At 45.3% G+C, this 13,032-nt stretch overlaps 1 protein-coding gene across 3 annotated transcripts in view; it reads right to left on the minus strand.

Annotated features, from left to right (window-relative positions):
* LOC145360872 (cAMP-dependent protein kinase catalytic subunit alpha-like) overlaps positions 1-13,032 on the minus strand; it is a 152,064-nt gene that overhangs the window by 107,154 nt on the left and 31,878 nt on the right. Inside the window, exon 1 of one of the 3 annotated variants that reach the window (XM_080216369.1) lies at positions 5,636-6,070. The exons of the other annotated variants lie outside the window; for them this stretch is intronic. Coding sequence (XP_080072495.1) covers positions 5,636-5,717 — 82 coding nt within the window. The 5' untranslated portion in view covers positions 5,718-6,070. Of the gene's footprint in view, positions 1-5,635; positions 6,071-13,032 lie in introns of those variants that run through there. 3 annotated transcript variants of the gene reach the window in all.

Consider the following 13,032-nt stretch of genomic DNA (forward strand, 5'->3'; position numbering starts at 1 on the left):
GAGATTGCCAGTGACACAGACGGTGTCAAGAAAGTCTTCAGAAGAGGATGCGGGTTGAGGGCTGCTGTCTCTCTCTCTCTCTTGGAATAAGAGAGTTGTCTTTTTTGAAGCGGCCAAGTGTACCAAAAGCCTACCAGTTAACTAAAAAGTAAAAGTTTACTTATTTATAAGTAGGCTTACATCAACACTGCAATGAAGTTACTGCGCAAAAACTGTGATCTCATAATAATTGCAACATGGGCGGCACAGTGGCGCAGTGGTTAACATTGCTGCCTCACAGCGCCGGAGACCCGGGTTCAATTCCCGACTTAGGTCACATTCTCCGTGTCTGCGTGGGTTTCCTCCGGGTACTCCGGTTTCCTCCCATAGTCTGAAAGGCGTGCAGGTTAGGTTCACTGACCCAAACAGGTACCAAAGTGTGGCGACTAGAGGAATTTCGCAGTAACTTCATTTCAGCGTTAATGTAAGCCTTACTTGTGACTAATAAATAAACTTTATCTTTAATTTTCTACATCTGACTGCATCCAAGAAACCTGCTAACCTAAGTTGTTGGTAGTAATAACTGTGTGTGCGTATTTGTCCTAATGACTGTACGGGGGCTGAACGTTTGACATTGTATTTTTTTTTCTGCCTCTGGTTTAATGGTTAATAAATTTGCTCTATTAGTCAAGAAAATCTCAGTTGATTTGCTCCTTATTATTCACAGATTAAATAGTTATAAACATACGAAACAGGAGCAGAATTAGGCCACCTGGCTTATTGAGCCTGCTCCGCCATTCAATAAAATCTTGGCCAATCTGCGGCGGCACGGTGGCAGTGGTTAGCACTGTTGCCTCATGGTGCCAGGGACACGGGTTCGATTCCCGGCTTGGGTCACTATCTGTGTGGAGTCTGCATGGGTTTCCTCCTACAGTCTGAAAGATGTGCTGGTTACGGGCACTGGCCAGGCTAAATTCTGATTCAGTGTACCAGAACAGATGCTGGAGTGTGGTGACTAGGGGATTTTCACAGTAATTTCATTGCAGCGTTAATCTAAACCTACCTGTGACACTAATAAATAAGCTTAAAATTGTGTTTCAAATTCTACATTCCCATCTACCCTCGATAACCTTTGATTTCCTTGAATCCATCTACCTCTGCCTTAAAAACAGTCCAACGCCGGCATACCCACATCTTAAAAACAGATGACCATGCATTAAATACATTCAGATTGAGAAAAAGCATATTTTGGTAATATTGGCCTCATCCTGTCCCTTTCTGTCGGTCAAGCCTGCTCCATCATTCAATAAGATCTTGGCTGACCATCTACCGCCACACCACTTTCCCACAGCATCTCCACATTGGTTGGTGTCATTAATCTGAGTTGTAAAGTTTTGAACATGTTCAAGGATTGATCTTGCACTGTTCTCTGGGGTGGAGATTCCAAAGATTCACCACCCATCGAATGAAGAACGTCCTCCTCACTGTACTGTCAAATAACTTACGTTCCCTGGTTTTAGATTCACCAGACAGGGAAAGCATCTTACGAACATCTACCCTTTCATGGTCTGTAAGAATTCTGGAAGATTCAAAGAGGTCACCCATCGTTCTTTGGAATTCATGGGAGTATAGACCCAGTTTCCCCAATCTCCTCTCATAAGACAAGCATGCCATCCCAGGGATTAATTTGGTGAACTTCCATCACACTCCCTCTGTAGCAAGTATATTAAGGATATCTCTCCATAGATATATAAATCTGCCTATGTGAAGGAAATTTCCACTGGATAGGTTATAACCAGTGTCAAGTCATGCCATTTGGACTCAGTGATGCTCCAGCCACCTTTCAAACGACCAGGTAGTGGCAGGCCTATCCAACTGCATAGCGTCATCAAGGTGGCCTTCCAAGTCTACAGTGACACCGGGAAAACTCAACTAGAGCAACGGGAAGCCTTCTTCCTGAAATTACTCTCATTGCATAGACATCAAATGTGAATGCCAACACCCTGCCCAGAACTTGGAGAGACCTGTTTAGAATGGAGTTCAGACCAAGGCTGAGAGAGTGAATATGTCTTTTTATTTTGCTTTCATATCTTGCAGTGAAATAGGAGTGAACCTCACTACATTTCTTTGTGACAGGTGGTTTCAAGAGACTATGTTCCTTCAATTTTGAAAATATAATTCTCAATTTTCAACCGACTGGAAATTACGCAATTTGAAATAAGACAGAAAACTGTTTCAAAACACAAGGCCGCATTCCAAAGTGAAAGTGAGAAATCACCCTCAGGGGATTGTATAGAGACAGACATTTACAATCCAGGCACCCAATGAAATTCATAACCAAGGAAAATACATTCAAAATGCAAAGCACTTTTGATTTGATTTATCGTCACATGTATTAGCATGCAGTGGAAAGTATTGTTTCTTGCGCGCTAGACAGATAAAGCGTACCATTCAAAGAGGAGGAAATGAGAGTGTGCAGAATGTAGTGTTCCAGTTGTAGTTAGGGTGTAGAGAAAGATCAACTTAACGCGAGGTAGGTCCATTCAAAAGTCTGATGGCAGCAGGAAAGAAGCTGTCCTTGTGTCAGTTGGTACGTGACTGCAGATCTTTGCGTATTTTTCCTGATGGAAGAACATAAGAAGGTGGGAGAGAGAATGTCCAGTGTGCCTGGGATCCTTAATTATGCTGGCTGGTTTGCTGAGGCAGCAGGAAGTGTAGACAAAGTCAAAGTCAATGAATGGGAGGCTGGTTTGCGTGATGGATTGGGCTATATTCATGACCTTTTGTAGTTTCTTGCAGGTCTTGGGCAGAGCAGGAGCCATATCAAGCTGTGATACAACCAGGGAGAATGCTTTCTATGGTGAGTCTGTAAAAATTAGTGAGAGTCTTCTGCGAAAGTAGAGGCATTGATGGGCTTTCTTAACTATAGTGTCGGCATGATATTGAAACAATGACTGCCACTGATCCCAAAGCCTCTTGGAAATACACAATGGGTGAAGCACTTTAAGGTGAGGCTGCCAGCCATGAGGGAGAGATTGCAAGTGACAAAGGTATCAAGAACATCTTCAGTAGAAGAAATAGGCTAGGAGCTGGTCTCTCTCCCTGTTTTGGGATAAGAATTTCACCCAGTTTGAGAAGCTAACTCTACCGGAACTAAATGCTGGAATTTGAAACAAAAACAGAAAATGGAGGAAAATCTCTGCAGGTCTGACAGTTTCTGTGGGGAGAGAATAGAGCCAACATTTACTCTGATTCCAGTTCTGACAAAGGGTTATCCAGACTTGAAACACTGTCTCTGTTCTCTCCATACAGACGCTGTCAGGCCGGCTGAGATTTTCCAGCTTTTTTTGTTATCAACCAGAAACCTACCAGTGAACTGAGATCTTGCAATAACAGCAACATTTTCCACACCTGATCGCACCAAGAAACCAGCTAACCTAAATCAGCCATAACATTTAAAATCTATGCCTCATGGACAAAGGACACAACCATATTCTTTTTAAAATCTTTTTTTAATGGCACCCTTACTTCTGGTACTTCCGAGTGTGCATAAGCATACGTGTGTGCATGCATAGGTGCAGGTCCTAATGATGGCATGATGTTATATTTTTATTATTTTTCTTGGATTTAGCAGTTAACAAATTCGCTCTTTGACTCAAGGAAAGCTTGTTTGATTGGCTCTTTCTTGCTCCTAGCCTAAACAGTTAAATACACTCCGATTTGGAAAAGGCATATCTGTATAAAAGAGAAGCTTAAACCTTTGCTGTCACCAGCCCAGCAAGTTAAATAGAGAGGAGCCAGTTCCCCATTACTTGCCTGGTAGTAACAATCGGTTACAGGGAAATGTTTGGCATCTTACTGGTGAGAGTCCATGAGAGGGTCGCGAGGAGATTCACTGGAATGGCTGCTGGGAGGGGGTATTTTAAGCTAGGTTGGAGAAACTGGAGCTTTCCCCTTTGCGGCAAAGGCGATTGCAGGGAGATTTGCTAAGGGCGCACAAGATTATGACAGGTTTAGATAAGGTGGATAAATAAAAGCTGGTTCCATTAGCTGATGCCACAAAGACTAGGGGGATGTAGATTTACCGTTTTGGGCATGAGATAGGAGGAAGAACGTGAGGAACTCTGTCATACAAAAATGAGCTGGAACTCACCACTGACGAAGATGGTGGAAGCTAAGATGTTCAACTGTTTCAAAAGGAGAACGGATGCCCACTTGAGACAAGGGAACTTGCAGAGCTATAGGTTTACAGCATGGGACTGATGTGGCAGAGTGGTTAACACTGCTGCCAAGGATCCAATTCGCTTCCTGGCTCAGGTCACAATCTGTGCAGAGTCTGCACGTTCTCCCTGTGTCTGCATGGGTTTCCTCCGGCTGGTCCGGTTTCCTCCCACAGTCCCAAGACGTATGGGTTAGGTGGATTTGTTGCTAAATTGCCCCTTGGTTTCAGGGGAATGCACTCAGCGAGGGAAACAAGCTCAGGCATTCACTCACTGAACATCTTAAGTTTAAAATTTTAAAGTTTAAAGTTTTAAAGTTTATTTATCAACTTCACAAGTAACACTTACATTAACACTGCAATGAAGTTACTGTGAAAATCCCCCAGTTGCCACACTCCCACACCTGTTCGGGTACACTGAGGGAGAAGTTATCATAGCCAACAGAAACAGAAAAGATAGGAGCAGGAGGAGGCCATTTGGCCCTTCGAGCCTGCTCCACCGTTCATCACGATCATGGCTCATCATCCAACTCAATAGCCGTATCCTGCTTTCCTCCCCAATAACCTTTGATCCCATTCGCCCCCAAGTGCTATATCCAGCCACCTCTTGAAGACATTCAACATTTTGGCATCAACTACTTCCTGTGGTAATGAATTCCACAGGCTCACCGGGTGAAGAAGTGTCTCCTCATCTCCGTCCTAAATGGTCTACGCTGAATCCCCAGAGCGCGAGTCCTGGTTCTGGACTCCCCCTCCATTGGGAACATTCTTCCTGCATCTACCCTGTCTAGACCCAAAGCACCAACCAGCACGTCATTCGGACTCTCACCTAATTCAGCACTCGCCGGAATAAATTGAAAAATAAAAAGGGGAATCTTTAAAGAGAGGTAACCTGGATACATCAGCGCACAAGAATAATTGAGAGGTTATAAATTACATCCCACTTCTGAGCAGATCCTTCAGTACAAGGAGCAACTGGCACAGAACTCCACAAGTTTGTGAAACCTCTTTCACGAATAAACTGCCCATTATTCTTCACCACTCCATAAACCTAAACACAAAGGTACTCTGAGGGATTAAAATCGTATCTGACCCCTCAGAATTGGTACATTTCAACATTAAGCATGAGCTGGAACTGAGGGACATCGTCTCATACTCGGCAACACGTAGTCCAGCGATTTTTAACAGGAGGCACCCGTAAAATACAAAAACACAGGCTGAGGAAAAACCCACTTCAGGAAAAGATTGATCAACACGGTCTTTAGGAGGTTAAAGTAGAATTCACCCTCTGGATTTTTTTTGTGTCAAAGTTTCTTCAAACAAATACAAAACGCTCTGTTAGCGTGAGGTTTGGAGGAGAGACTGCCGTTACAAATGCCAAGAGTGAACAATTGGAAAACAGTGTGTGACAGATTCCTCTGCTGCACACTTGCTTACCATCCCAACTGTCTTCAGCCATCCTGCTTCCCTGTCTTGCCTTTAAGGAATGAGTGGTGGACCCTACCGTCAGCTCCTCCATGGTGTCCAGCTGACTGCTCTGCAGCTCGCTCAGGAGCTGAGCTGCCAGAGTTCACTCCGCAATCGTGCAAACATTATGTGGTGCACAGCTCGAGCACCCGCTCCACAAATCACACCTGGAAATCAGTGCAGTCGATTCAGAGTCAGAGAGTTGCTTCCCCCTCCCCTCGAGAGCAGCCACTTCAAACTTTCCCAAGGCAAGCGGGTTGGGTCCCCAACGGGCAGGGCCAGCAAACAGTTAGCAGCACTTCAGCAAATAGTTTTGCAGCATCTCTTACTGAGACACTACATCAGGGTCAATCTAACATACTCAGCAAAGACAACAAGGAGCCGTCACAACGCTGAGGCCCCTGCCTTCAGCAGTCAGGGCAGCACAAATCAGCTCACGTGACAGTCACCCAAGGACGTCAAGATTCTACACTCCACAAGCTGCGCTGGTTATTCACATGGCAACACTGATAGAGTTACTATATTTACACTGGACTTCCTGGCTTTGCACGGACACTGCAGGCTGAAGCAACGAAAAGGAAGAAAGAGGTCTTGTCACAGCCAGATCCGTTAAACCTCTCAGTAGAAGGGCACTCGTTCAGCCCACATGATAGAAAGCAACTTGCAAACTTGACAAAAACATCCTTATAACTGAACTTACTCTCATGACAGACAGTCTTTGCAATCCCTGCTGCAGAACTTAAAAAGTCTGAATTATGAGATGCTGTGACTGTCAACTGATACCACAATACTTAGCACCAGGACAGTAAGTTGTACTCTGTATTTAACCTTCATTGCAGCTGCCCAAGCAGTGGGGACAGAGTAGAGGGAGCTTTACTCTGTATCTCACCCCGTGCTGTACCTGTCCTGGGAGTGTTTGATGGGGGGACAGTGTAGATGGAGCTTTACTCTGTATCTAACACCGTGCTGTTCCTGTCCTGGGAGTGTTTCATGGGGGAGACAGTGTAGAGAGAACTTTACTCTGTATCTAACCCCAGGCTGTACCAGTCCTGGGAGTGTTTGATGGGGACAGTGTAAAGAGAGCTTTACTCTGTATCTAACCCCAGGCTGTACCTGTACTGGGAGTGTTTGATGGGAACAGTGCAGAAGGAGCTTTACTCTGTATCTAGCTTGTGCTGTAAACATCATGAGAGTGTTTGATGGGGCAATTTAGAAGGAGCTTTACTCTATACCTTGTTCTCTTCATTGAGATACAAAATCCTGTTGCCCTGTATCCTAATTTCATAATATTTTATTCAACCATCATTCACGTGCTCTGTGACCCACATAGACTCCCTTCCTGGCAATGCCTTAATTTAAAAGCTATTCTCCATTGTTTCAAATCACTACATGACTCCAGCCTTGCCCGTCTCTGTTACCTACTCCAAAGTTACTGTGAAAATCCCCTAGTCGCCACACTCCGGCGCCTGTTCGGGTACACTGAAGGAGAATTTGGCAATGGCCAATGCATCTAATCAGCATGTCTTTCGGATTGTGGGAGGAAACCGGAGCACCTGGAGGAAACCCACACAGGCATGTAACGCAGAGTAAACAGAGGTAAGCTATTTCCTATGATAGAGACACGTAGGACAAGGGGCCATGGACTTAAGGTGAGGGGGGAGAGGTACAACACATATTAGAGTGAGGTTTTTCACACAGAGGGTAGTGGGGGTATGGAATGCTCTGCCAAGTAAGGTGGTGGAGGCAAACACGCTAGATTCATTTAGGAGTAACTTAGACAGGCACATGACTGGGTTGGAGATGGGTGGATATAGGAGATTGTTTTAAATAAGGGTCATTAGCATTGGGGCGTCCCTGGTAATGTAAATGGGTATGGTATGATAATAATGTTTTTCTCTTTTCATTCACAGGTTTTAAGTCGGTCCACCTCGTGTCCAACGAGGGGCATACACGCGATGGGTCGTACTGGGGCTGCTCTTAGTTGTTCGAGAGTGGCCTAGTGCTTCATGTCGTTAGTGTGTGCCTAAACTGGACAAGATACTGGGCAAGACGACAGCTCAGTGACTATCGCTGATTGCCGTGCAGACACATGGATTTGGGCCGGTGTCTGTGGGAGTTTGCGCATTCTCCCCGTGCTTGCGTGGGTTTTCTCCGGGTGCTCCGGTTTCCTCCCACACCCCAAAGATGTGCTGTTAGGCTGATTGGCAGGAATAAATTGTCCCTAAATCAGTTTCCCTCAATCTGGATGGCCATAAAACATTAGACAGGGGTCGTGGGGGGAGAGGGGGACTGGTGGTGTTGAGATGGCGGCGCGGGCTCGTTGGGCCGAAGGGCCTGTTTCCCGGGCTGATTTTGTTCTTTGTTCTTTATGGGGAGAATGTGCAGAGTCTGCACAGTTACCCAAGCCGGGAATTGAACCTGGGTCCCTGGCGCTGTGGGGCAGCAGTGCTAACCACTCTTCCAAAGTTAGCCTTCTCTGCAACCCTGAGGCTCATCACTCTGCCACTGATAGCACTGTCACACATTCCAGCAGCCTAGACCTCTCCCCTGCACTCTCCTCCTTAACCCTCTCCCCACTCCTTTAAAAAGTCTCCTTTCAGCTTTCCTTTTTGACGAAGCTTTCAGTCAAGTCTTATTGCCTCTTTATGTGGCTCGGAGGCAAATCTAAATTTATAATACTCCTGTGAAGTACCTTGGGAAATCTTGGCAAATTAAAAGAGCTGTAGAATTCAAGTTTCATTTATTCGTAGGACATGGGCATCACTGGCTAGCCAGCATTTGATGCCCATCCCTAGTTGCTCACGGAGAGCAGTTAAAAGTCAACCACATTGCCATGGTTCTGGAGCCACATGTTGGCCTGATCAGGAAAGGACGGCAGATTTCCTTCCCTAAAGGACATTAGTGAATCCGTTTTATTTCCTCTGACAATCGACAATGGTTTTAGGATTATGGATAGATTCTTAATTCCAGATTTTTTTTAAAAACTGAATTCAAATCCCACCACCTGCTGTTGGCGGGATGTGAACCCAGGCCCCCAGAAAATTAGTTGAGTTTCTGGATTAATAATTAATAATCCAGCCCCTTTATTGTGGAGTTCCACTAGAGGTAGACAAAACCGTCGACGAGCGATGTAAAGACTCGAATAAGGCACTCACTGAGTGTGTTAAAATGGGCGGCATGGGCTTGTAGGGCCAAAGGCCCTGTTTCCTGCGCTGTTCTGTTCTTTGTAGTAATCTACCATCAGGCTATCACCTCCCTTTGCTGTGGCTCTGGAGTCACATGTCGGTCAGACTGGGTAAGATTTTCTTCTCTGAAGCACATTAGTGAGCCAGAAGGGGTTTTCAGTCAACTGACAATGGTTTCATGATCATCAGTAGATTCTTATTTCCAGATTTTTTTTTAAAAGAATTGAATTTAAATTCCACCATCTGCCGCGGCAGGATTTGAATCCAGGTCCCCCAGAACATTAGCCGAGTTTCTGGATCAAGAGTTTAGCACTGGGCCATCACCTTCCTTGAAGTTGTTGTGTTTAACCCATGCAGTACCTGCTTTGGGAGTGTTTGAGGGGGCAACGCAGAGGGAGCTTTACTTTGCATCTAACCAGCGCCAATGTCCTTGGATCCATGATACTGGCGTGGTTGTAACCGTGCAGGAAAACCTTTTCCCTTTACACCAACTTTCATCACCAAAGCAGCCAAGACACTCAGACACATCTCTGATATTTAAATGAACAACACTTATCACAGTAGCAAGTTTCTAGCTACGTTTGGGGTAATCTGAATTAAATGCAAAACAGGCCAACCATTATCTGTACACGAAAAACATTCTTTAATGAGTTTGCCTGTTATTATGTGAAGTATATCAGTTACACAGGGGTTCCAAGTGTCTTGGCAGAAACCACAATCAGCACAATGGAGAGATAATGGCCATCAAACACTATTAATTTGGATGAAACAAATTAAAAGTCAATTTGGCTTGAAGTTAAGTGCATCCAGATGTATGCCCATCTAAACAAACAGAATGAATATTTTCACCCCAGGCTTGTAGGGAGCTTCAATAGTTAGTCAGCTGCAGTTCAACATCACACTCACACAATATCATCGGTCTGCTCACTCTATAAACACAGAGGTTAGAAATCATAAATCATAGAAACCGAGAGTGGGGTAGCACAGTAGTTAGCACTGCTGCCTCATAGCGCCAGGGCCCCGGGTTCGATTCCCGGCTCGGGTTATTGTCTCGAGTCTGCACGTTCTCCCTGTGTCTGTGTGGGTTTCTTCTGGGTGCTTCTGAAAGACGTGCTGGTTAGGGTGCATTGCTAAATTCTCCCACAGTGTACCCGAACAGGCGATTAGGGGAATGTCACAGTAACTTCATTGCAGTGTTAATGTAAGCCTAACTTGTGACTAATAAATAAACTTTACTGCAGGACGCCATTCGGCCCGAGTCCGGACCGACAACAATGCCATCCCGGCCCTATCCCCATAAACCCATATATTTGCTGTGCTGATCCCTCTAACCTACGCATCCCAGGGCACTAAGGGGCAATTTACGAAGGCCAATGCAGCTAACCAGCATGTCATTTGGACTGTGGGAGGAAACCGGGGCACCCAGAGGAAACCCACAGACACAGGGAGAACATGCAGACTCCACACAGACAGTGACCCAAACTGGGAATCGAACCCAGCTCCCTGGCACAGAGACACAGCAGTGCTAACCACTGTGCTGCTCAAAATGTTGTATATTAAATGGTAGCATCATGGAAACAATTAGCTGGCACTGAAGTACAACTAAAACGTAGTGATTACTCTCTTGCCTCCTTGGGGAGGCTCTTAATCAGTTGCGAAACATTAGCAGACTGGTGAAAGCACGTACTCAAAATAGCCAAAGTTTAAGTTTATTTATTAGTGTCACAAGTAGGCTTACATTAACACTGCAATGAGGTTACTACGAAAATCCCCTAGTCGCCACACTCCTGTGCCTGTTCGGGTACACTGAGGGAGAATTTAGAACAGTCAATGCACCCTAACTAGCTCGTCTTTCAGACAAGTGAATGATTAATCAATCCATAGAACCTTCCTCCCCACTTTCAAGAAAATTCCTGTATCTATCTATCTATAGCCAGCAGTAGGCAACTACAGGGATCAAAGAAAATTACAACACAGGAACAGGCCCTTCGAGCCTGCACCAACCATGCTGTCTGACTGAACCAAAACCCCCTACCCTTCCAGGGACTGCATCCCTCTGTTCCCATCCTACTCATCAAGTTGCTCCAGTAGCTAGTGACAGGCCTGTGACCAGCTGTACTTCATGCCAGCATTCAGGAAAATCCCAGGTTCTTCTGATAAAACTTCTGAAGTACGTACCCCCAATTCTGGAGTTTTAACTCTGCTTTTCCCGTCTGCTTCTGGGTGACTCAGGTTAAAACGATGGGCTAGAGTGATCATCTACCCCTGACTTTCCACTCAAACCAGTTCATCACGACATGGCCACTCCCAGTTTTCAGAGACCTGATATACCTTTCTGCGACCCAGCTGCGCAACGTTTGGGTGCGTCAGTGCCATGAAAAGATGGTACATTAGGGGGGGATCAAAGAGATGGGTTTTAGGGAGGGTCTGAACAGGGCAAGTGGCGATGTTATCTATCACAGTGATTGGCGTGTGTTTAGTATTATTGATTCTGGGACACTTAAGTTGATCTCAGGAGAAGATTATAAAACTCTCAGGTTTTGATGCTCTGTTGGAGAGTCATAGAATCACAAAATAGAATCCCTATAGTGCAGGAGGCGGCCATTTGGCCCAGGTTTGCACCGACCACAAGGCTATACTCCTGTGATGCCATGTATGTATCATTCTACTCCCCTGACATTAAGGGAGAATTTAGCATGGCCAGTGCACCTAACCCACACATCTTTGGACTATGGGGGAAATTGGAGCACCCAGAGGAGACCGACATAGACATGGGGAGAATGTACACACTCCACACAGACAGTGACCCAAAGTCGGAATCCAACCTGGGTCCCTGGAGCTGTGAGGCAGCAGTGCTAACCACTGTGCTGCCCAAGTTGGTACAGACTTGATGGGCTGAATGGCCTCTTTCTGTGCTGTCGGGAATCTCCGATTCCAAATTTTCCCATTTCAACTTCAAATTAAATTGGCCTGACCTACATCCTCACAATAATAGAGTTTCAAATTCTCTTAAATATAGTTCAGTACATCTCATGCTGCTGGTGCCAGACATCACTTGTGGTTTCGCACATGTTTAGGAGCGATGCTATTGCACAAATATGAAGCTGAACTGCAGTTGGCTATCTGTCAGAGCTTTTTGCAAGCCTGGGGTGAAAACATTCCCTCTGTATCGAATGGTCATGCCTTTCAATTCTCTAAATCTCAAACTAGGCTGACAATTAGTTTGTGAAGGCAGACGCTTGGGAAATAGAATGGAGAGCTGTCCTGCGGGGCAACGTTACTGCAGCCTATACCAAATGAATGGATGGTACAGTGCCTGCCTGATTCAGAAACATAGAAGATAGGAGAAGGAAGCCATTTGACCCTTCGAGCCTGCTCCACCATTCATCACGATCATGGCTGATCATCCAACTCAACAGCCTAATCCTGCTTTCTCCCCATAACTTTTGATCCCATTCATCCCAAGTGTTATACCTATAGAAAAAATTACTCCTTACAATTTTTTTATTATTCAATCATGAGACATTGGCGTCGCTGGCTGGGCTAGCATTTATTACCCATCCCTAGCTGTCCTTAGAGGGCAGTTGAGAGTCAACCACATTGCTCTGGAGTCACACATAGGCCAGACCGGGTAAGGACGGCAGATTTCCTTCCCTAAAGGGACATCAGTGAACCAGACAGACTTTTTCCGACAACAGTTTCACGGGCATCAGTAGATTCTTAATGCCATTATTCGGAAAATAAAATGACTCACTGTGACAAACAGTACCCACACATCTAACGGCGTAAATCCAACACTGACACTCTTCACACCACTCCGTGTCATTGCACAGAAGAATCCACACTGCAGCTGCACCCAAAGGATTTCACATCTACAGTAATTAAGCGCTGTCGGTGAGGTGAAAGCAATATAGAACAGGACGAGCCCTCCTCAGGCATTCTCAATTTCACGTGTATCAGAGAGTCTTTTAATAAACACTCTCAGGTACACATCAGCAGCAGATTTCCCTGCACCCCCAGCACCACACCATTTATCTATGAACATGATAACTATGATCAAGAAGGATGGCCTTGCCTCCATTTGACACTTGTCTTTGTAACTTAACTATTGGCATTAGTTACTGGTGTCAATATCTTGCGGCTCTTTCAGATACTTCTCTCCATTTACAATTAGATCTGCGC

Source organism: Carcharhinus amblyrhynchos, chromosome 33, assembly GCF_965287045.1.
Source record: "Carcharhinus amblyrhynchos chromosome 33, sCarAmb.v2.hapA, whole genome shotgun sequence".
Lineage (NCBI taxonomy): Eukaryota > Metazoa > Chordata > Chondrichthyes > Carcharhiniformes > Carcharhinidae > Carcharhinus > Carcharhinus amblyrhynchos.